This window comes from Hypanus sabinus, chromosome 2 (genome assembly GCF_030144855.1).
Source record: "Hypanus sabinus isolate sHypSab1 chromosome 2, sHypSab1.hap1, whole genome shotgun sequence".
In the NCBI taxonomy this organism is placed as follows: domain Eukaryota; kingdom Metazoa; phylum Chordata; class Chondrichthyes; order Myliobatiformes; family Dasyatidae; genus Hypanus; species Hypanus sabinus.
In genome coordinates, this window is record NC_082707.1 from 16129183 (window position 1) to 16154445 (window position 25263).

The 25263-nt window shown below is 43.1% G+C and overlaps 1 protein-coding gene across 7 annotated transcripts in view; it reads right to left on the minus strand.

Moving 5' to 3' along the window:
• The window catches only part of LOC132406531 (neprilysin-like), a 304263-nt gene that overhangs the window by 153149 nt on the left and 125851 nt on the right, over positions 1-25263 (minus strand). For all 7 annotated transcript variants that reach the window (XM_059992355.1, XM_059992373.1, XM_059992364.1 and 4 more), the window contains 2 exons: positions 16000-16118; positions 12438-12503 (listed from right to left, as the gene is read on the minus strand). In XM_059992355.1, coding sequence (XP_059848338.1) covers positions 12438-12503; positions 16000-16118 — 185 coding nt within the window. The remainder of the gene's footprint in view (positions 1-12437; positions 12504-15999; positions 16119-25263) is intronic.

The following is a 25263-nucleotide window of genomic DNA, read 5'->3' on the forward strand; positions in this document are numbered from 1 at the left end:
CTACACTATTCTTGGTTGGTGCGGCTGTAACGAAACCCAGTTTCCCTCGGGATCAATAAAGTATGTCTGCCTGTCTGTCTGTTGTGCGTTCAGGGATTCCTTGCTGTATAGCAGTGTTGTAACACGTGGATATTTGAATCACTTTCGCCTTTAAACCAGTCTGAGACGTCTTCTCTGACCTCTCTCACTAACAAGGCATATTCACCCACAGTACTGCCGCATGCTGATTGTCTTTTTGTTTTTCACACCGTGCTCCGTAAACTGTGGAAACAGTTTGGGTGATCAGCAGTTTCTGAGATTCTCAAACTGCTGACACCAACTATCATTCTCCAGTCAAAGTCACTTGGATCACATTTCCTCCCCCATTCTGATGTTTGGTCCAAACAACCACTGAACATCCTGACCATTGTCTACATTGAGTTGCTGCCATATGATTGGCTGATTAGATATTTGCATTAAGGAGCAGCTGTACCTAATAAAGTGGCCATTTACTGTACTTACAAGGTATTCTATTGGTGTCATCTGTGTCTGAAAGGGTAGCATTCTTCACCCATTGATGGATACAAAAGGCACATAATGTTGTATGTCTTGAGGCACCAACTTTTGAAGATGTCCTCAATGGTCATTCTTAAAAGATGATAATGCAACATCATGCATTGAGAGGGGCAGCAGACAGAGAGGAGACCGCCATCCCCTGTAGGTTCTCCTCCCAAGTTGCACAACCATCCTTACTTGGAAATGTTGTGCCATTCCTTCATCGACATTGAGTCTAAACACTGGCACTCCCTCCGTAATAGAATGGTGCAGACAGGTTTAGAGGAGACCCAGCAGAGGTTTATATAACTATGACAGGCAGAGACAGGATGCTTACTTACTGCCCATTACACTACTGGAGTTTAGGGCAGCAATGAAGTTCCTCCACCTCTGGTGTGTTCAGGGCTTCCTTCGTCATGTCATTAGCTTCCTCTCGGTTCTCACTACCGTCAGTCATGTTAGTCCCAGGTTGAGTCTCGGGAATACCATCATACTCAGATGTAGAAGGATTCTTCATTGCTGTTTCGATAAAAATGTTGTTTTACCAGTCAGGGTTGTTAGCCCTCAGCTGAAACCCCAAACCTGTGGGACTGGTGGACCACTCTTAATCTGGCCTCCACCCTTTGACCTGTTTGACATGGTAACCCTACCAAGAGCCAAAGCTTAAAACACTGACTCCAGCCAACTTAGCTCTCTGTGTCATGGATGCATGCAAGCCTCAATAGCCAATGACAAGGTTGTGGTCCTCTTGGAGGAGAGACAGGGTAGAAACTGAGAAACCTTATCTAAGCAAAGACTCTCTCTGTAAGTGTAGAAATGTATTCTGAACTTTGTTATAGCTTTTCCCTTACATTACTGTGCAAAAGTCTGAGAGACATATATACAGCTAGGGTGCCCAGTACAGTATTCGTCAATGTGGCACAGAGAACAGTTTGTAAACCTGGCGGGAGCAAAGGATGTTGGAAATGGTGAGGGCGGAGCACTGTGGGAGGGGTGTAGGATGGGTGGCAGAGAAGGAGTGCTATGTGTGGGGTGGAGCATGGGTACAGACACACCCAGCTCTGATACACCAGGTAAGGTCATTTGATTCCAAACAACTGGTTTATTGATCATTACAGAATGTCACTCTGGAGCTTCCTGCTCCCTCCCCTCTCCCTTCCTCTTTTCCCAACCACAATTCCCCTCCTTCTGCCCCCTCCCCACTCTTAGTCCACAATACAGACCCATACCAGAATCAGATTTATCATCACTCACATATGTCATGAAATCTGTTTTCTTTTTGGGAGCAGTGGTACAGTACAATACATAAAATTACTACAGTGCTGTGCAAAAGTCTTGGGTGCCCTAGCTGTATATATGTGCCTAAAACCTTTGCAAAGTACTGTATCTCCATATGTTTATAATTGGAATGAACTGTCTCAGCAGCAGGGAAAACAAATTTTTCAAATTATCCTGCTACATGTGAACATAATAAACCAATTAAAGGAATTAACATCAAGGGAGCTGAGAATAGTGCAGGGAAATAGTGTCATTTGGTCTCCCAAATATATAACATCTGCAAATAATATTGTTCATATGGCTAGAAGTTAATACAAAATAACAACAATGCCCCCAGTTTAGATAAAAAGCTATAAGGAAGAAGTCTAAAACAAAATGCTTTTTAATAAGCCAAGATCAGTGATAGCAAGGTATTGCCTATTAAAAGTCGATTAATTTCTCTTCATGTGATTTATTGGTCTCTATGTTCATCACCACCAATTTAATTCCCTGATTCTACTCCTATGTCTTATGGTTTTATGGTCAAATAGTATCGATGTACATGTTTGTAGTTTATTGGCCTTAACAGATGGCAAAGCCTGTTTAAAAGGCCAAGATTAGGGGATTGTGTTGTCAAGCACCTTGTCTCCATCTGAAACAAGCATGATTTTCTGGTGGCCAACCATTTTAAATCCAATCCCCTTTCACATTCCGACATGTTGGTCCATAGCCTCCTCTACTTATATGATGAAGCCACTCTCAGCTTGGAGGGCCAACACCTCAGATTCCATCTGGGTAGCCTTCAACCTGATGGCATGAACATCGATTTTTTTTTTAACTTTGATTATTTTTCCCCTCCCCTTCTCTCTTCTTCCTTCCCCACGCTGGCTCCCCTCTTACCTCTTCTCTGTTCCACCCTTGCCCATCATCTCCCCACGGTGGTTCTCCTGCTCCTCTTTCTCCCATGGTTCACTCTCCTGTCCTAACATTTCTTCTTCCTCAGCCCTTTGCCTTTTTCATCAATCACCCACTTCATCCCCTCTCCTCTATCCGCCCAGCTTCACCTATCACATTCTAAGCTTGCACTCCTTCCCTTCTCCCCACCTTCTTATTCTGGATTCACCTCCCTCCCTTACCTATCTTGATGAAGGGCCTTGGCACAAAACACTGTCTGTTTATTCCTTTCTGGAGATACTGCCTGACCTGCTGAGTTCCTCCAGCATTTTATGTGTGTTATGTTAAAAGGCCAAGCAGCTTACAAACAAGAGAAAATCCGCAGATGATGGAAATCTGAGCAACACACGTAAAAGCCTGGAGGGACTCAGCAGGCCAGCCAGCATCAATGGAAAAAAGTACAGTCAACTCTTCAGACATGTATCTTTGAGTTAGCTTCAAAAAGTAAATAGCATTTTGTATTGCTGTCAGTACTAAGTTTTATTCCACATTAAGTTGAAGAAGGTTGATGTCACTGTTTTATTGACCTGCTGTTTTCCGTGACTTGAAGCACCAATAACTTGTACCCCTGTCCACCATCGACAAAATCTTCCAAAGCTGGTATCATCACTAAGGAACCTCACCATCCAGGGCATGCCCCCTTCACATTACTACCACAAGGAAGGAGCTACAGGAGCATGAAGACCTACATTCAACATTGTTGGAATAGTTTCTTCCCATCTGTTGTCAGTCTTCTGAATGGCCCATGAACCTGTGAACACTAACTCGTGATAAAACATAGAACATAAAACAGCACAGCACAGTGAGAGCTTGATCCCTTGATATTGTGCCTGCTTTATAACCTGCACACTTCCCGGAAGTTTAACTAGTTTGTCATGGACGAGATGGGCCAAAAGGCCTATTTCAGTGCCAAAGGGCCTCCTTCTGTGCTGGACTTTTCTGTGACTGTATGTCTACGATCAATATAATCTTTCCCTCCCATATTGCCCTCCATTTTCCTATCATCCATGTGCCTATCTAAGAGTTTCTTCAATGTTTCTAATGCATCTGCCTCTACCACCACTGGCAGCTCATCCCATGCACCGCAACCACCATTCTATTATCATCCCTAGATTTTCCACCAACCACCTTAAAGTTAAACCCCTTGTATTTGTTTGTTATATGCAGTGTTGTAAGACATGAATGATCACGGTGTTTACATGTCCATGATTCCTCTTGGCAATTGTTTTCTACAGAAATTACTTGCCATTGACTTCTCCTGGGTGCTGTCTTTGCAAGAACAGTGACCTCAGCCATTCTTCAGAGACTGTCTGCCTGACTTCTGATAGACATCAGATAAGTAGGAGCTACACCTTGCCTAAGGGTGACCTGTGGGCTAATGGAGAGAAGGATCACCTTACACCTCCTTTGGTAGTGATATACCCCACCACACCACCCCATCTCTTGTATTAGTCTTTTTAAAACTATTAATTTTAGTAATGTATTGTAATTTTATGTCCTTATACTGTACTGGTTCCATGACACAACAAATTTCAGTTTGTTCAGGTCAGTGAAAATAAATCTGATTCTGATCTAATTCTTTTTGGGAGTTCTCATTATCATTTGGGCCAACCCAGGTTCCTTTCACCCAGCTGTCTGGCTAGTGTACTTACGGTCTTGTTACACTGCTGGTGCTAAGGACAGCGATGAAAGCCCTCCATCTCTGTCTATCATTGGCCATCTTCTCTATTGTGCACCAGGCACGGTTCTGTCTCTGTGGTACATACCGTTGCACACAGATGTAGAAGGATTCTTCATTGCTGTTTCCATAATGACTCAGTCAGGGTTATTAGCCCTGAACTGAAACCCCGAATGTGGAGGATAAGAGGACCACTCTTAGTCTGGCCTCTGCCCTATGGCCTGATGGCATAGCTGACCCTACCAGCACAAAGCCCTAACTCCAGCTGGTATAGCTCTCCAGATCATTGCGGCATGTAAGTTTCCAAACCGCGACAAAGTTGTGGTCCTGTCGGAGGTATCTGCCTAGTAGCAACATGAAATCATATGCTTGTGTAACGCTCTTTTGAAAGTAGCCTCCATCAGAATCAGAGCACAGGCTCAGAATCAGAATGAGAATAAGATTTATTATCACGGACATAAGAAGAGGGCATGTCCTGAATGCTGAGGCTTCGATGCTGATGCTGGCTTCTTGAGGCACAGCATCTTGAAGAGGTCCTCGATTGCCAACATTGTTCTTTGCAGATTCTTTAATGTGACTTTTGTTAATGGGTTCTTATACACCACTGGGAAGTCGCAAAAGATAAATTACCAGTAGTGTTTAAGCAGACCGTAAGTAAGTATTTAACTAGTATACAGAAGCAACACCAAGCAGACCTACAAATCACCCAGGAGACCTAGTGCAGCATTCACTAAAGGTTAACTTGCTGGTTGAGTCAGTAGTAGAAAGGCAAATTAGATTTTAGCATTCAATTCAAGGATGCTCTATAAAGGGTCCTGACGAAGGGTCTCGGCCCGAAACGTCGACTGTGCTTCTCCCTATAGATGCTGCCTGGCCTGCCGCGTTCTACCAGCATTTTGTGTGCGAGGCTTTATAAAGCATTGGTCAGGCTGCACCTGGAATATTATAAGCAGCTTTGGACCCCTTATCTAAGAAAGGATGCGCAAGCTTTGAAGAGGGTCCAAAGGGGGGTTCATGACAATGCTACCAGGAATGAAAGGGTTAATGAGGAGCTTTTGATGGTTCTGTATTTGTGCTTACTGGAGTTTATAAGAAATAATGGGTATCTCATTGGAACCTATTGAACGATGAAAGACCTAGATAGAGTGGATGCGGAGAGAATGTTTCCCATCGTGGGAGAGTCTAACACCAGATAGCACAGCCTCAGAATGCAAGGAGTCTCTTTAGAACATAGATGAGGGGCAATTTCTACAACTGGATGGTGTTGAATCTGTGGAAGTCATTGTCATGAATAGCTGTGGAGGACGTCATTGGATATATTTAAAGTGAAGGTTGATAGGTTCTTGATTGGTAAGAGTAGGCAAAATGTGACTTAGAGGGAAGCTAAATTAGCCAGATCAAGTAGCATTGCAGACTCGATGAGCCAAATGATGTAATTCATTTTTTGGACTTTTGAACCACTCAGAAATATCAATGCACCACTCGACATCTCAAGAGGTTCAGAAAGGCTTTAATTAGTGTGGACCACTGACACAATCCATGGTACGAGCTGAGCTTTTCCCACACTTTCCCGAGAACCCAAGTCAATTGACAGTACTAATCATAGTTGCATTTCAGTGTCGCAGAGTTACAAACTTACACAGCTGCAGAAACAGAACTGATGTAATTGTGCTCATTAGCACTGATTAATGGAGCTGCGATCAACAAAGACTGCTAGCTCCACATAAAGGAAGCAGACTTCTTCTGTAAAGCTGGAGACTGTGATCAAAACAGACTCCAAATTTAACAGTAAGCAGCATGCGGCAAATGGGAGTCAGTCCTGCTGAGTTTAGCCATGGGAAATCTTACGAAAGGAGCACAGAGAATCATCAGAAAGGCAATCAGGAATCATCTCAGTGATGGGGCTGCTGGGAGGCTAAGACCAAACTGGGAATCAATCTGTTACAGTCACACTACCATATGGTCAGTGATCAAATATTGATAGAGTAGATGTGGAGAGGATGTGGGTGAGTCTACAACCTGAAGGCACAGCGTCAGCATAGAAGGATGTCCCTGTAGAGCTGAGATAAGGAGAAATTTCTTTAGACAGAGGGTGATGGATCTGTGAAACTCATTACCACAGATGGCTGTGGCAATCAACTCACTGGGCATATATAAAGTGGAGGTTGATTATAAGTGCCTCAAAGGTTATGAGGAGTAGGCAGGAGAACGGGGTTGAGAGCAATTGTAAATCAGCCATGATTTCATGGTGGAGCAAACTCAATGAGCTGGATGGCCTTATTCTCCTCCGAGGTCTTATGGTCAATAACTCTGGGTTCCAGGGGCAGCTCATCTCAGCTCACTGTTTTCTTACATAAATGCAGTTCCAATTTATCCAGTGTTATCTCTAGGGTATGTTTAATGATGTAGAAACAAGAGACTGCAGCAAGTTTAGGAGCAGCATCTTCCCCTCTGCCATCAGATTTCTGAATAGGCAATGAACCCGCCCACAAACACATAAATCTCATTAACTTGCTCTCTTTTTGCATTACATCTTTAATTTAATTATGTTTACATACACTCGGTGGCCACGTTATTAGGTATTATCTTCCAGCTGAAGATGGCCCTGGTGAAGCACTGGCAGCAAACAAAGCAAACAAAATCATAAATTACTGTATTAATCACACTTTCACTCAGATACGATCACTGCAGTCAATAGCCTATAACTTCCACTTCGGAGCTGAGCTTTTCAACTGCATGTACGACCTGGTATTTTTCGTGCTGTGAATCAAAGTCTCAAAGGTGCAGGATGGTTATGGCGTGGTGTTCAGGTTGAATAGAGGCAGCGGGTCCTGAGCCTGAGACCAGGGAATGAGCTGATGTTTGTCCTTTGCTGTAGTGGACTTAAGAGCCGATTCGATGCGGCAGAAACTATGGGAGGTGAGTGGAGGCAAGGTGGTGGGGCCCGGTCTAAGAGCCGAGAGTTGAATTGGAAATGTCGGTTATTTGCTGAATCAAGGTGCCAGGTCATGGGCCCCAGTGTGTATCAAAGGAGCAGGGCCCAGGTCTGAGTGCAAGGAATGACCAGAGGCTTGCACGATTTAACCCGGGCCCTAATGAAAAGGCCAGGATATTGGGGTCAGAGGCGAGGAATGGGCCAGTTCAGGTTGTTGCTCTGTGATTTTTAATCATCTCTGCAATGAACTGAGGCTGTGGCCTGCAAATAATGGGCTCCTGAATTGGCTTCAGTGATGCCTGGCTTCATTGGCTGTGGACTCACTTTCATGTACTTCAGTTCTGAATATTATTTGCATACATGATTTGGGGTTTTTCTCCTGCACTTTGAGTGTTTGACGGTCTTCTTATTTTAAAAATAGGTTCTATTGTGTTTCTTTGTTTTATGAATGCCTGTAAGGAGACAAGTCTCGAAGTTGAATATGGTATTATATACTGCACTTAGATAATAAATGCACTTTGAACTTTGAAATATCTAATCAGCCAATCATGTGGCAGCAACAGCACATAAGAGCACACAGACATGGTCAAGAGGTTCAGTTGTTGTTCAGACCAAACATCAGAATGGGATGAAATGTGTTCTAAGTGATTTTGACTGTGGAATGGTTTTGGTGCCAAACAAAGTGGTTTAACTATCTCAGAAACTGCTGATTTTCTGGGATTTTCACAGACAGACGCCTCTAGAGTTCTGAGAGAACGGTGTGAAAAACAAAAAAAAAATCTAGTGAGTGGCAGTACTGACAAGGGGTGGGTAATGCCTCATTAATGAGGGAGGTTGGAGAAGGATGGCCAGACTGGTTTAAGCTGACAGTAACTCAGATAACCAAGCACAACAACAGTGGTGTGCAGAAGAGCATCTCTGAATGCACAACCATGAAGTCGATGGGCTACAGCAGCAGAAGATCATGAACATACACAGAGAGGGAACTTTACTCAGTACATGAAGTACTTAAGAAAGTGGACACTTAGTGTATATTTCTTATTGTAACTTAAAGTATATTTTAAATATTACACTGTACTGCTACTATAGCTATCAGTTCCTCCTACAGCCAACTGCCCTCCCCATTTCTTTCCCCTCTTCCACCCACTCTATCTACTTGTCACCCTCATAATCCTCTCACTGCATCCCCTGCCACTACTGTTCCTTCATTCCCTCCCTAGCTAGGAGATTTGATTCCATTCTCCGCCTTACTCTCCTGTCAGATTCCATCATCTGCTGCCCCTGTTGTTTCCACCAGTCACCTCACAGCCTCCCACTTTATATGGGCGTGGTAAAGTATACGTGTGACACATTGGCATAACGCTATTACTGTGCCAATGATCGGCAATCAGGATTCAACTCCCACTGCTGACTGTAAGGAGTTTGCAAATTCTTCTGGTGACTGTGTGAATTTCCTCCAACTGATCTGGTTTCCCCCCACTTTCCAAAGCCATATAGGTTACAGTTAGTACGTTGTGGGCATGCAATGTTGGTGCAAAAAGCGTGGTGACATTTGTGGGCTGCCCCCCCAGCTCGGATTCATACTGTGCTATTCATTGACGCCATTGACACCTTTCACCATATGTTTCGATTTTTCAAAACACATGTGACAACTAAAGATGATCTCTCCCTGCCTACATCTGTCCATTAGCCCTCCTCATCTGAATCTGCCCATCACCTGCCAGCTCTTGCCATAACCCTTCCCCTCACTACTCTGAAAGAATACATCACGGCTGCCATGGACCTTATGAAAACAACTGTAGATGAGTGTGTTTCCACAAAATCATTCAGTGTCGTCCCCAACCAGAAGCCCTGGATAAATCATGAGATCCATGATCTGTAGAGGGCCAGATTAGTGGAAATCAGGTCGGAGGACAAAGTAAACTTCAAGACATCCAGGTTTCATCTCTGCAAAGCCATCTCATGCGTGAAGTGAATCATGGAAGGATTCTCAATAGCTCTGGCAGGGCTCGAATGCTATTATCTTTTACAAAGTGAAATCAAGAGACACTTCCAGATGAGCTCAATGCCCTCTATGCTCGCTTTGACGATCAGAACATAGAGGAACCGTCACAAACTCCCACAGGCTCCAATGAACCTGTGACTTCAGTCTCTGAGGCTAAAGCAAGAGCATCCTTCGGGTGGGCGAACCCACGGGAAGTACCCGGCCCAGATGCGGTACATGGCCAAGTACTAAAGACTTGTGCTGATCAACTGGCTGGAGTGATCACTGAGTTCTTTAACCTCTCACTTCGGCAGTGTGTCGTACTAACCCGCTTCAAGTAGACATCAATTTTACCAATGCTGAAGAAAAATGTGGTAACCTGCCTCAATGACTATCGTCCAGTAGCACTTACATCCACTGTGATGAAGTGCTTTGAGAGATTGGTGACAAAACATATCCTGCCTGAAAAATGACTTGGATCTGCTCCAATTTGCCTACTGGAGCAACAGGTCCATGGCAGATGCCAACTTATTGGATCTACACTCAATCCTGGTATATCTGGACAACAAAGATGCATACATCAGGATGCTCTTTATAAACTACAGCTTGGCATTCAACACTGTCATTTCCTCAAAGCTAATCAATAAGCTCCAAGACCTTGGCCTCAATATCTCCTTGTACAATTGGATTCTTGATTTCCTCACTTGCAGACCCCAGTCAGTTCAGATTGGCAAGAACATCTCCTCCACAATCTCCAGCAATGCAGGTGCACCACAAGGCTGCGTGCTTAGCCCCCTGCTCAATTCACTTTATACTTATGACCGTGAGGCTAAGCACAGCTCCAGTGCCATATTTGTTTGCTGCTGACGCCACTGTCGTTGGCTGAAGCAAAAGTGGTGACAAATCAGAATGTAGGAGGGATGTTGAAAATCTGGCTGAGTGATGTCACAATAACGTCTCACTCAAGTCCAAGGAGCTAATTATTCACTTTAGAAGGAGGAAACCAAAGGTTCATGAGCCAGACCTCAGAGGATCAGCAGCTTTAAGTTCCTCAGTGTGATGATATCCAGGCCCACCACCCAAGTGTTACTACTAAAAAAAAACTTGGCAGTGTCTCCACTTCCTTAGAATTTTGTGAAGACTTGGCATGGCATCTAAAACTTTGATAAACTTCTATAGATGTGTGATGGAGAGCTTATTGACTGGCTGCATCGTGGCCTGATATGGATACAACATTGCCCTTGAGCAGAAAATCCTACAAAACGTAGCTGATATGGCACAGTCCAATGCAGGTAAAGTGAACACAACTACACAGAGGAAAGCAGCATCTATCATCAGGGACCCCCACCACCCAGGCCATGCTCTCTTCTCCTGCTGCCATCAGAAAGAAGGTACAGGAGCCTCAGGACTCACATCACCATGTTCGGGAAAAGTTATCAGACATCCCACCTCCCCTGGAAGTTCTGGGAGTCTCCCACATATTGATAGCGGCTCCCTGACACCCGCAAATTATATGCAATATCCTGGAAATCGATTTTTTTGATAGCGAGCGAGCAAGCGAGAGAGAGAGAGAGAAAGTAACAGACATAGTGAGAGAGTGACAGATAGAGCATCCTGATTGGTCTCTCTTTGTGCTAAGTAGACCTATCAGTTTTCTCTGTGGGCGGGCTTTACAATTGACCTCTCTCTCTCTCTTTCAATGCCCATCAGTTCAGTTTAGCATCCTGCATGGCAGACTGTTGCAAAAACAGAAAATATAAAACGTACTTCACCCCAGACTACACTAAAGTGTACCCCTGCCTAATAGGGGTAAAAAATCATGACAGTGTTGCTCGCTGCACTGTTTGCAACAGTGACTTTTCCATATATGATCAATTGTTGTGTTCTTTCATAATCAAATGTCCTGTATACATTCATCCTTGGAGGTCGACCAAGGGGGGGTGGTATGAGGTTGCGGGGGCTGGGGTGGTGGTGCTACCTCCCTGAAATAAGTTTTTGCAGGGTGGGATGTCTGAGTTATTACCCCTCACCCATCAGACTTTTGAAGCAAAGAGGATAACTTAACTCAACTTCACTCACCCCATCGCTGAACTGTTCCCACAACCTATGGACTTAATTTCAAGGACACTTCATCTCATTTTCTCAATATTTATTGCTTCTTTCTTTCTCTTTTTCATTCTGTATTTACAGTTTGTTGTTTTTTGCACGTTGGTTATTTGTCTGTTCTGTTGGGTGCGGTCTTTCAATCATTCCCTTGTGTTTCTTGGACTTACTGTGTACGCCGCAAAAAAAAAAGAATCTCAAGTTTGCACATGGTGACATATATATACTTCGACAATAAATTTACTTAGAACTTTGAAGCGGATCTTTCCGTCTGGATCAGGAGTTCCCAATCATTTTTTTATACCATGGAGCCTTACCATTAACCAAGGGGTCTGCAGTCCCCAGGTTGGGAACCGCTGGCATGACCAGGTTTGAAGACAGCTTCTATAGCACTGTTACTTTACTAAATACAATATGCTTGGATTCACAATCAACCTCATTATGGTCTTTCATCGTATTGTCTACCTGCATTGCACTTACACTGTTTCCGTTCACACTCTATTGTACATTCAGTCATTGTACTATCTCAATACACTGAAATGATCTGCTTGGATGCAATAAACATAGAAAGGTACCACACACTACAGGCCCTTTGGCCCACGATATTGTGCTGACATTTTAATCTACTCTGAGATCAACGTAACCCTTCCTTCCCACATAACCCTCCATTTTTCTTTCATCCGTATGCCTATTGAAATCTTTTAAATGTCCCTAATGTGTCTGTCTCTACCCCCACTGGCAGAGCATTTCCTATAACCACCACCCTCTTTGTAAAAGAAAACCTACCTCTGACATCCCACTCCAATCACTTTCAAATTATGCCATTTCCACTCTGGGGTTAACGGTGCTGGCTGTCCACTCTGTTGGTCATCTTACACACCTCATACATCAGACAAAAACTTCCTTATACTTCGATACACATGACAATAATAAATCAATTTACCAATTCTTATCCAAGAATACAAAACAATGTGCAAATCATAACCACTTACCTCTTTGTATTCTCCTATACATGTGTAGTAATCACGGGAAGGCAGCGCAAAGTAGGGCTGGTCAATCTGTGAATTCATAAAAAAGTTAAAGGAGGGTTAATGTTATATTGGTTCAAGCTGTCCTTAATTCTTTAATATTGAAAATTTGTAAAACTTCAGGAAGTAACCTTGAATAAATATCTAAGGCATTTTGAGAGACAGGCAGGGTATCGAGGGACCATGTACCAGCAGATGGGATTAGTTTAGATTGGCAAATATGGTGGAACAGCTGGCTTATTCCCATTCTGTGCTGTTCTATATCACAGAGACAGGCCTCTCGGCCCAACATATCCATGCCAACCTAGATGCACCATTTGCCAATGTTTGTCCCATAACCTTTGAAGCTTTTCCAATCCATGTACCTGCCAATTGCCTTTTAAAAGTTGTTACTGTGCCAGCTTCAACAACATCCTTTGGCAGCTCATTCAACATACAAACCACAATTTGTTTAAGAAAAAAAGTTATCCCTCAGGTTCCTATTAAGACTTTCCCATCCCACCTTAAACCTATGTCCTCTCTTTCTTGATTCCCTAACCCCGGGATAAAGACAGAGTGCATTCCCCACAACTACGTCTTCACCTATATGTCTTATGTTCTATGTTGTATCACTTGATTCCTTGAATCATGCAAGTCACAACTGAATCTTAGTTACCAGTTGTCCCTCAAAACTTGTTAGATTTGCATATCAGTGGCCTGTTAGATGCCTGGTAGAAACTTAAATCAGAATTTCAGCAACAAAATTATTCTGCTAATTGTTGAAGCAACTCCAGTCAACCTTCGCAGTCTGGATGTTGGAACATTTTAAACAATGGAATTTCATTTATTTGTCTGGCAAATGTTTCCTGAAAGTCACAAAAAGGTGGAATCACAACTGTTCAAATGTTTTTAACTATTTTGTTGCCTCTCACATGTAAAACAACGTAGCATTTCCTCAACAGAAGCAGAACGTTGCAAGAACTCAGTGGGTCAGCAGCACCTGCGGGGAAACACATTTGCCTCCCCCACTCAGTTCTTCACGTGTTCTGATTTTGTTCTTGTTTATTTCCATTGCATCTCCTCACTTCATTTGCTGATTCACTAAGTTTTACTTATCATGTTAATTTGTTTCTTATTTCTTTATTTCACTCTGAGGAGAGTGGTAGCACAAAGAATTCTGGGAATACAGATCTATAATTCCCTGAAAGTGCCATCACAGGGAGATGGGGTTGTAAAGGGACTTTTGGCACATTGGCCTTCGTAAACAAAATTACCAAATACAGAAAATGGGATGTTATGTTGAAGCTGCATAAGATATTTGTTGAAGCCTAATATGGAGCATTATGTGCAGTTATGATCACCTACTACAGGAAGACAGCAATAAGATTGAAAGAGTGCAGAGAAAATCTACAAGGGTGTTGCTGGGATTTGAAGCCCTGAGTTACAGGGCAAGACTGAATAGGTTAGGACTTTATTCCCTAAACATTCAAAGATGAACTGTTTAATGGGAACTTAAGGAGGGAGTATAGGTAGAGACTGACGACTTCAGCAGCAGTAGTGAGAACCAAGAAGGTATGGATAAAGGAAGTATGTAGGCTGCTGAGGGCTAGATCTGTGGAGTTCAAGTCTGGTGACCCAGCTCTGTACCAGAAAACCATATATGACTTGCAGAGGGCTATTTTAAGAGCAAAGAAACAATTTTGAACGAGGTTGGAGGTGACATCATAAGAATGCCAACTCTGACAGGGTTTGCAAAACATTACTTCATACAAAGCAAAACCCTATAGCATAAATGGCCAGATGAACCCAAAGCCTTCTACACCCACTTTGAGAAAGAGAATATAACTGCAGCTGTAAAGATCCCTGTTGCACCCGGTGACCATGTGATCTCTGCCTCAGAGGCCAATGTTAGACTGCCTTTAAAGAGAGTGAACCCTTGCAAGGCAGAAGGCCCCAACAAAGTACCTGATAAGGCTCTGAGAACTTGTGCCAACCAAATGACGGGAGTATTCAAGGATATTTTCAACCTCTCGCTGCTATGGGCAGAATTCCCACTTACATCAAAAAGGCAACAATTGTACCATTGCCTAAGAAGCGTAATGAATATCACCCGGTAGCACTCACATCGACAGTGATGAAATGCTTTGAGAGGTTGATCATGGCTAGACTGAACTCCTCCCTCAGCAAGGACCTGGACCCACTGCAATTTGCGTATTGCCACAATAAGTCAATGGCAGACACAAGCTCAATGGCTCTTCACACAGCCTTAGACCACCTGGACAATACAAACACTTATGTCAGGATGCCGTTCATTGACTCTAGCTCAGCATTTAACACCAACATGCCCACAATCCTGATTGATAAGTTACGGAACCTGGGCCTCTGTACCTCCCTCTGCAATTGGATCCAAGACTTCCTAACCAAAAGACACAATCTGTGTGGTCCTTTTTTCACGGTTACCATCAGATAGGAGGTATAGAAACCTGAAGGCACACACTCGGCGATTCAGGAACAGCTGCCTCAGATTCCTAAATAGACATTGTACCCGTGAAAACTACCTCACTTTTTAAATATATATTATTTCTGTTTTGCATGATTTTTAATCTGTTCAATATACATATACTGATTTACTTTTACCTTTTTTCTTCTATATTATGCATTGAACTGCTACCGCTAAGTTAACAAGTTTCACGACACATGCCAGTGATAATAAATCTGATTCTGATTCTGAACTTTTTCACTTGGAGGTGGTGAGAGTGTGAAACAAACTGCTGGTGGATTCAAGTTTGATATCAACATTTAAGTGAAGTTTAGATAAATACATGGATGTGAGGGGAATAAAGGTCTTTGGTCTGGGTGCAGGTCGATGGGACTGGGCAGATTAATATTTTGGCATAGACTCTAAACTTTTGTCGAAGTTCACCGCCTTTATTCCTGATACTTGCATTAAAATAGAAACAGTTCAACCCATTCCACTGACTGCAAATTTCCTCTATCAACTCCCTATCCAACCTCATGGACTCTCTATTCACTGCATCTGTCTGTACACCAACTGCCCCATCTGCTGACCTATCACTCTTCTGCCCACCCCCCTGTCAAAATAGTTTAAGCCTTCTTGAATTTGCCTGCAGGTTTCCCTGCACATCTGCTTTGAGCATTCCCTTCTCACCTTAAAAATATGCCCTCTCGTATTTGACATGCGCATTAGACATGGCAACCCTCTGACAAATATACTGACAAATATATTCTATCTATGCCTTTCGTAATGCTATAAACTTCCATCAGATCTCCCTCAGCCTCTGCTGTAGTTTGCCCAATCTCTGATTGTTGCACATGCCCTCTAACCCTGGTAAACTTCAGCTGCGCCCTCTGCAAAGTATCCATACACTTCCTCCTTCCCCTCTGAAATAAAGACTGTCTGAGATCAAAATCTAGTCATTGTCAGCTGGAAAAATTTCAAACCTGCCCTATCTTAAACAGAAACAGTATTTTGCAAATTACTACATTCACCACTGAACAAGAATTATTCTCAATAAGGGGCACATACATGGACTATGTTAGCACTTGAGTTTTTGTCATCAGTTCCAATAAGAACGTTGATGAGGGGCTTCGTTCCATACTTGTAAAACATTGTTGAAAGGACGTCCTCAAGTGACCAGTTCTTACCTACAAAAATGAGAACAGAATTTATGACCATGGCAAACCGGTTGATCTTTGGAAACATTAATATCTTTCCTCTACTTAACAAAACCACCTGTGAAGAGGTTACAGGAAGTAGCTCACTTTTTCTTTAGGAAAGCTAAAGAGACAGTGAATTCTGGTTAACTAAGCCATTGGTTTAAGCTGCTTATTTGGGACAGCCTGAAAGAACAAAAAGAAATTGAGAAAATAGCAGCAATTTTCTTCATTTATTTGGGACACCATGCCAAAATAAATAAGAAGGGGAAAACAGAAATACGTCAAGGATAGCATGCAGCAGAGATTATAGAAAGGACAGGCAGGAGATGAGGCATAATCACAGCTAGTGGCAATAGAAGCGTGGTGCAGTTCAAGAAAGGCAGCTATGATCTGTGCAAAGCAATGTTGTGGTGCAGCCAACATTGCGGCCTCTCCCCCAGATCAGCTTAATCGTTTTTATGCTCGGTTCCATGTCACTAACTCTGAGCCTCCGAGGAAAGCCACCACTAAAACCTGGAACCTGCTCGTCTCTGAGGCTGAGGTACGAGTGGACAGTCACAAGGCAGCGGGACCAGACGGCATCCCAGGGTGGATACTGAGGATGTGTGCAGCACAACTGGCAGGTGTGTTTACAGACATTTTTACTTTCCCCCTCTCCCAGTATAGAGTGCCCTCCTGGTTCACATTATCCACCATTGTCCCCGTACCAATAAAGACCAAGGTAACAAGCCTGAACAACTGGCATCCTGTCGCACTCACCTCAATAATAAGCAAATGCTTTGAGGGGCTGGTCAAGGATTACATCTGCAGCTTGCTACCACCCAGACTGGACCCCCTACAATTTGCCTACTGACACGACTGATCAAAAGATGACGCAATAGCCACTGCTCTACATACCGTCCTTACACATCCGGAGAAGAAGGTTGCTTATGTGAGAGTGCTGTTCTTGGACTACAGTCCAGCGTTCAACACCATAATTCCCTCCAGGCTCGACAAGAAACTCAGAGACCTTGGTCTTCACCCTGCCTTGTGCAGCTGGGTCCTGGACTTCCTGATAGATCGCTGGCAGGTTGTACGAGTGGGTTCCCTCTCCTCCAACCCTCCAATTCTCAATACAGGAGCCCCTCTGGGCTGTGTACTGAGTCCCTTCCTTTACTCCCTGTATACCCTTGACTGTATCACCACCCATAGCTCCAATCCGCTAATAAAATTTGCCGACCACACTACATTGATTGGCCTTATCATCTCTCTGACACAGTGGTGTCAAGAAAACAACCTCTCCCTCAATGTCGCAGAAACAAAGGAGCTGGTTGTGGGTTACAGGAGGCATGGAGACGGGCTAACCCGTATTGACATCAATGGATCTGGGGTTAAAAGGGTAAACAGTTTTAAGTTCCTTGGCATCCACATCACCGAGAACCTCATGTGGTCTGTACACACCAGCTGTGTGGTGAAAAAGGCACAACAGCACTTCTTTCACCTCAGATGGTTGAGGAAGTTTGGTATGGGTCCCCAGATCCTAAGAATTTTCTACAGGGGCATAATTGAGAACATCCTGACTGGCTGCATCACTGCCTGGTATGGGAACTGTACCTCCCTTAATCGCAGGGCTCTGCAGAAAGTGGTGCGGACAGCCCAGCACATCTATAGTTGTGAACTTCCCATGATTCAGAACATTTACAAGGACAGATGTGTAAAAAGGACCTGTAGGATCATTGGGGAACCAATTCATCCCAACAACAATCTATTCCAGCTGCTACCATCCAGGAAGTGGTACTGCAGCATAAAAGCCAGGACCAACAGTCTCCGGGACAGCTTCTTCCACCAGGCCATCAGACTGATGAACTCACACTGATTTGAGTGTACTCTATATTACATTGACTGTTCTATTTATTAAAAATTATCATAAATTACTATGATTGAACATTGCACATTTAGATGGCGACATAACAAAGATTTTTACTCCTCATGTATGTGAAGGATAATAGACAATAGACAATAGGTGCAGAAGTAGACCATTCGGCCCCTCGAGTCTGCACCGCCATTCTGAGATCATGGCTGATCATTCACTATCAATACCCAGTCCCTGCCTTGTCCCCATATCCCTTGATTCCCCTATCCATCAGATATCTATCCAGCTCCTTCTTGAAAGCATCCAGAGAATTGGCCTCCACCGTCTTCCGAGGCAGTGCATTCCACACCTCCACAACTCTCTAGGAGAAGAAGCTCTTCCTCAACTCTGTTTTAAATAACTGACCTCTTATTCTCAATCCATGCCCTCTGGTACTGGACTCTCCCAACATCTGGAACATATTTCCTGCCTCAATCCTATCAAATCCTTTAATTATCTTAAACGTTTCAATCAGATCCCCTCTCAATCTCCTCAATTCCAGCGTGTACAAGCCCAATCTCTCCAATCTCTCTGCGTAAGACAGCCCTGCCATCCCAGGAATCACCTAGTGAATCTACGCTGCACTTCCTCAATTGCCAGAATGTCCTTCCTTAAACCTGGAGACCAAAACTGTACACAATATTCCAGGTGTGGTCTCACCAGGGCCCTGTACAAATGCAAAAGAACATCCTTGCTCTTGTATTCAATTCAATTCAATTCAAACAGAAAGCAACAAATATTGGACAGAAATGTTGTATTTGATTGCACGCAGCATAAGAAATGAAATGGACAATCTTGAAATTCAGCTACAGATTGGCAAGTGTGACATTGTGGCCATCTCTGAAACTTGGCTAAGGGATGGCTGCCATTGGGAGCTGAACGTCCAAGGATATATGGTGTATCAGAAAGGGAGAGGGGTTGGTGTGGCCCTGTGTATAAGAAATAATATTAAATCATTAGAAAGGGACGATATAGGATCAGAAGGTGTAGAGTCTCTAGGGGTTGAGTTCAGAAATGGCAAGGGTAAAAGGACCCTAATGGCAGTTGTATTCAGGCCTCCAAAAAACAGCCATGATGTGGATTACAAATTACAGCAGCAGATAGAAAAGGCAATGTCATGATAATCATTGAGGATTTTAATACGAAAGTGGTTTGGGAAAATTAGGCCGGTACTGGACCTCAAGAGAGAGAATTTTTAGGATGTCTAATGGATGGCTTTTGAGAACAGACTGTTGTTGAGTCGACTAGGGGATCAGCTGTGCTGGATTGGGTGTTGTGTAATGATCCAGAGGTGGTAAGAGAGCTCAAGGTTAAGGAACTCTTAGTGAACAGTAATCACAATATGATCGAGTTCACTTTGAAATTTCAGAAAGAGAAACTAAATTCCAATGCGTCAGTATTTCAGTGGAATAAAGAAAATTACAATGGCATGAGAGGGAAACAGGCCGATGTTGACTGGAAAGAGACACTAGCAGGAAGGACAGCAGAGCAGCAATGGCTGGAGTTTCTGCGAAAAACTGAGGGAAGTGCAAGACAGATACATTCCAAATAAGAAGAAATTTACAAAGGAAAGAAAGGCACTACTGTGGCTGACAAGTGAAGTCAGAGCCAAAGTAAAAGCAAAAGAGAGGGCATACAGGGAAGCCAGAGCTAGTGGGAAGATAGGGGATTGGGAAGCTTTTAAAAACTTGCTGAAGGAAACTAAGAAGGTCATTAAGAAGGAAAAGATGAATTATGAAAGGAAGCTGATGTCTAATATCAAAGAAGATACTAAAAGCTTTTTTAAGTATATAAAGGGTAAAAGTCAAGGGTAGATATAGGACCAATACAAAATTACGCTGGAGATATTGTAATGAGAGACAGAGAAATGGCAAAGGAACTGAATGTGTATTTTACATCAGTCTTCACAGTGGGAGAAGTCTGCAGTATACCGGACATACAAGTGTGTCAGGGAAGTGAAGTACGAGCAGTAAAAGTTATGACTGAGAAGGTGCTCAGGAAGCTTAATGGTCTGAGGATGGATAAATCTCCTGGACCTGATGGAATACACCCTCGGGTTCTGAAGGAAGTATTGCAAAGGCATTAACGAGATTGCAAAGGCATTAACAATGATCTTTCAAGAAGATTTTGGCATTGTACCAGATGACTGGGAAACTGAAAATGTTACTCTGCTATTTAAGAAGACTGGGAGGCAGCAGAGAGGAAACTACAGACCTTTTAGCCTGACATCAGTGGTTGGGAAATTCTTGGAATCGATTGTTAGGGATGAGATTACAGAGTACCTGGAGGCACAAGACAAAACAGGCCAAAGCCTGCATGGCTTCCTGAAAGGAAAATCCTGACTGACTGACCCACTACAATTTATTTAGGAAATTACAAGCAGTGTAGACAAAGGAGATGCAGTCAATGTGGTGTACTTGGATTTTCAGAAGGCCTTTGACAAGTTGCCGCACATAAAGCTGCTTAGCAAGATAAGATCCCATGGAATTACAGGGGAATTATTAAATGGGTGGAGCATTGGCTGATTGGCAGAAAACAGAGAGTGGGAATAAAGGGATCCTATTCTGGCTGGCTGCCAGTGACCTGTGGAGTTCCACAGGGATCAGTATAGGGACTGTTGGTTTCTGCGATATACGTCAATGATTTGGACTATGGAATTAAAGGATTTGTGACTACACTTGCCGATAATACAAAGATAGGTAGAGGGGCAAGTAGTGTTGAGGAAACAGAGAGCCTGCAGAGAGACTTAGATAGTTTAGGGGTATGGGCAAAGAAGTGGCAAATGAAATACAATGTTGGAAAGTGTATGATCATTCTCTTTGGGGGAAGAAAGAATTGGGCAGACTATTATTTAGATGGGGAGAGAATTCAAAATGCAGAGATGCAAAGGGACTTAGGAGTCTTTGTGCAAGATACCCTCAAGTTTAACCTTCAGGTTGAGTCAGTGGCGAAGAAGGCATATGCAATGTTAACATTCATTTCTAGAGGTGTAGAATATGAGAGCAGGGATGTGATGTTGAGGCTCTACAAGGCACTTGTGAGACCACACTTGGAGTATTGTGTGCAGTTTTGGGCTCCTTATTTTACAAAGGATATACTGACGTTGGAGAGGGTACAGAGAAGATTCACGAGAATGATTCCAGGAATGAAAGGGTTACCATACGAGGAACGTCTGGCAGCTCTTGGGCTGTATTCCCTGGAGTTCAGGAGAATGAGGGGGGATCTCATAGAAACATTCCAAATGTTAAAAGACCTGAACAGATTAGATATGGCAAAGTTATTTCCTATAGTAGGGATGTCCAGAACAAGAGGGCACAACTCCAGGATTGAAGGTCATCCATTTAGAACAGAGATGCGTGCAGAGAAATTACTTTAGTCAGACAATGGTTTATCTGTGTAATTTGTTGCTACAAGCAGCTGTGGAGGCCAAGTCATTGGATGCCTTTAAGGCAGAGATAGATAGGTTCCTGATTAGTCAATGTATCAAAGGGTATGGGGAGAAGGCAGGAGAGTGGGGATGACTGGAAGAATTGGATTAGCCCATGATTGAAAGGCAGAGCAGCTCAATTGGCTGAATGGCCTACTTCTGCTCCAATATCTTATGGTCTTATGCCACATATCTAGGACAGGAGAGAGTTGCCAAACAGTTTCTAACTAGGGTCAGTCGCAAGCACTCGTGTGGCTGTTAGACACTACACTGTGCTTAGGGTGAACAGTTTTAAATAACATCAGTTGCGTGTATTTATATTAAAAAAACAGAAAGTTTTGTCACTGATAGTTGGTGAAAAATAAGCAGTAAGTCAATTCAGAATCATTTTGCTCACTGTGATTCCAAGCAGCCAGACTTCGAGATGCCAGAAATGGCCAGGAGTGGAAGTGAAAATTAACTTCAACAAGTCAGAAACTATGAAGAATTTGAAGGTATCGACAATCACCTTGAATGTTACAATGAAAATAAAAATGTGGAAGTTGCAATCGTCAAAAACATTGTAAGAAGACAGTCCATTATCTGCACAGATTTTGTTCATTGTAATCAATCAAATGTATGAATTCCTCTATCGATAACTACTATGTTTAAGTTTGTTCTGTATTTTATTTAAATACATAATTTGTTACTCAATTAAACAGTAGTTTGTCTCTTTTATACTTTTTAACTCTTTCCATGAAACTCTGGTTAAAAGGGCAGCCATTTAATAGGGACAGAATGTACGGGCCCCAGTGTATCCCAGTCAATTGGAATCCACTATACTCCATTTCTCTTCTTTCTCATGTTGGGAAGAAGACACAAAATCATGAGCCACAAGACTCAGGATTAGCTTGAGTACCATCAGTGAGGCTGCGCTTAAAAAACAAGATAAGCTTTAATCGTCACTTGTACCACTAAACACACAGTGGAATGCGCTCTTTGTATCCACAGCCAACATAGTCTGAGGATTTGCTGGGGTAAGCCTGCAATTGCTGCCATGTTTCCAGCACCAACATAGCTTCTCCATAACTTATTAACACTTAATAATGCGTACATTCTTGGAAGGGTCCACACAATGCTGAAGAAACTCAGCAGGCCAGGCAGCAACTATGGAAAACTGTAAACAGTCGATGTTTCAGGCTCAAGATCACTGAACAGCTCTTAGTCTGGCCTTGGCCCTTTGACATGTTTGACATAGGTGGCCTTGGTTCCAGGCAACAGAGCTCTCCGGGTCATTCATGCACACAAGCCTCCAAACCCTACAGCAAGGTAGTGGTCCACTTGGAGGTGCTGGCAGCAAATTTTGACATAAGTCTATCACTACAGGGAATCTGAATTACATCTGTGAACGACACTCAGTAGCCGTTTAATAGTGTCTCTTGTATCTAATAAAGTGGTCACTGAGTGTATGCTCATGGTCTTTTGGTGTGCAGTGAATCCATTGCAAAGATCAATGTGTTGTGCATTCAGAGATGCTCTTCTGCACTCCGCTGTTGTAACACGTGGTCATTTGACGCGTCCCTGTCAGCTCAAACCATTCTGGCCATTCTCCTCTGACCTCTCCCATTATCAAGGCCTTTTCACACACAGACCTGCCACTCACTGGATATTTTTTCTTTTTCACGCCATTTTCTGTAAACTCAGCAGACTAACGTGCAATAAAATCCCAGGAGATCATCAGTTTCTGAGATACTCAAATCACCTTATCTGGTACCAACAATTGTTCAACCATCAAAGTCATTCACATCACATTTATTCCCAATTCTGATGTTTGGTCTGAACAACAATTGAATCTCTTGACCATGTTTGCTTGCTTTTATGTATTGAGTTCCTGCCACAGGATAGGCTGAAATGATATTTGCATTAACAAGAAATTGTACAGGTGTACCTAATAAAGTGGCCACAGAGTATACACTAGTCATTGCTGATACAGATTATATTTTTCTATGTTGATATGATGGTAAAGATAGTTTACCATTTTGTGCCACTATATTTGTCTTTCTTTATCAGTAATCTATCCAATAAAATTAACAGAATAATGAATTATTCTTTGAGGAAGAGAAGTCCAAATTTCTGTCTGTTGCAGACACAATTCTTCTTCAGTCCAACAAGAAATAGAAACATAGAAACCATAGAAAGCCTACAGCATAATACAGGCCCTTCGGACCATGATGCTGTGCCGAACACATACTTACTTTAGAAATTACTTAGGGTTACCCATAGCCCTCTATTTTTCTAAGCTTCATGTACCTATCCGGGAGTCTCTTAAAAGACCCTATTGTATCCGCCTCCACCACCGTTGCCAGCAGCCCATTCCACGCACTCACTACTCTCTGTGTAAAAGTCTTAACCCTGACATCTCCTCAGTACCTGCTTACAAGCACATTAAAACTATGCCCTCACGTGTTAGTCACTTTATCCCTAGGAAAAAGCTTCTGACTATCTAAATGTTCAATGCCTCTCATCATCTGATACACCTCTATCAGGTCACCTCTCATCCTCCATTGCTCTGAGGAGAAAAGGTCAAGTTAACTCAATCCATTCTCATAAGGGATGCTCCCCAATCCAGGCAACATCATTCTTCATTGAAGAATGAATTCAATCATATTATGACCACTGGCTCCTAACTGGTTCTTTTACATTAAGCTGACTAATAAAACTTGGGTTATTACACAACACCCAGTCGAAGATATCCTTTCCCCTGGGAGGCTCAGGCCCAAGCTGCTCTTAATAAGCCATCTCATAGGCATTCAACAAATTCCCTCTCTTGTGATCTGAAACCAACCTTGTATATTGAAGTCACCCATTACAATTGTCACATTACCTTTATTACAGGCCTTTTCCAGCTCCCTTTGTAATCTCAACCTCACATCTTGGCTATTATTTGGAGGGCTATGTATGATCCCCATTGTGGACTTTTTAGCCTTGCAGTTTCTTAACTCCATCCACAAAGATTCAACATTCTCTGACCCTATGTCACCTCTTTCTAAAGATGTTATTCCATCTCTTACCAACAGAAACAACCCACCACCTATGCCTTTCTGCCTGTCCTTTCAATACAAAATATATCCTTTAAAGTTTAACTCCCAACTATGACCTTCTTTCAGCCACGACTCAGTGATGCCCACAATGCCAGACCAACCAATCTCTAATAGCGCCACGAGTTCATCCATCTTATTCCGAATGCTACATGCATTCTTTTATTATTCTAACATGTACTGAGATACCTTAACTTTGCATAGGGTTGTGGGTGGAGTGGAGTGGTGGAAATAACCTCCCATAAGCTCCCACCACCTATTAAATACTCCCAGTGGCGTACGTCTCAAATAGCTACTGGCAGCCAAGTCCAGCTCCTGGCCTTCACGTGTGGCTCAGCTCCTAAGCCCGGTGGAATTTCTACTGATGGGAGAAGAGGCAAAGGCAGGTTACAGGCATCTTAAAGCCAGTTGCTTCGGGCAGCTCATCAGCTGTGGTAGGCAGCTCTTCTAGAGAAGGAAAATTCTAATCTCCAACTTCCATTGTCTTGCAGCTATACCCACTCATGGGAAAGGGTTTGGGAGTAAACCATAGGAAAAATATAGAGCTGGAGTTCCTTAGGCAGTCCTACGTGGAGTCCCATGGTGACTGACAACTCCTATGATGCTGCCGGTGCGAAACTGTATCCGTCTCTACCATTCTTTTGGAGTCATCAGCTGCATGGAGAGGGGAAGCCTGCTACATGGGCAACAGCTTGCTCTTCATAATCTACCACCCCGGCTGTTTACCCATAGACAATT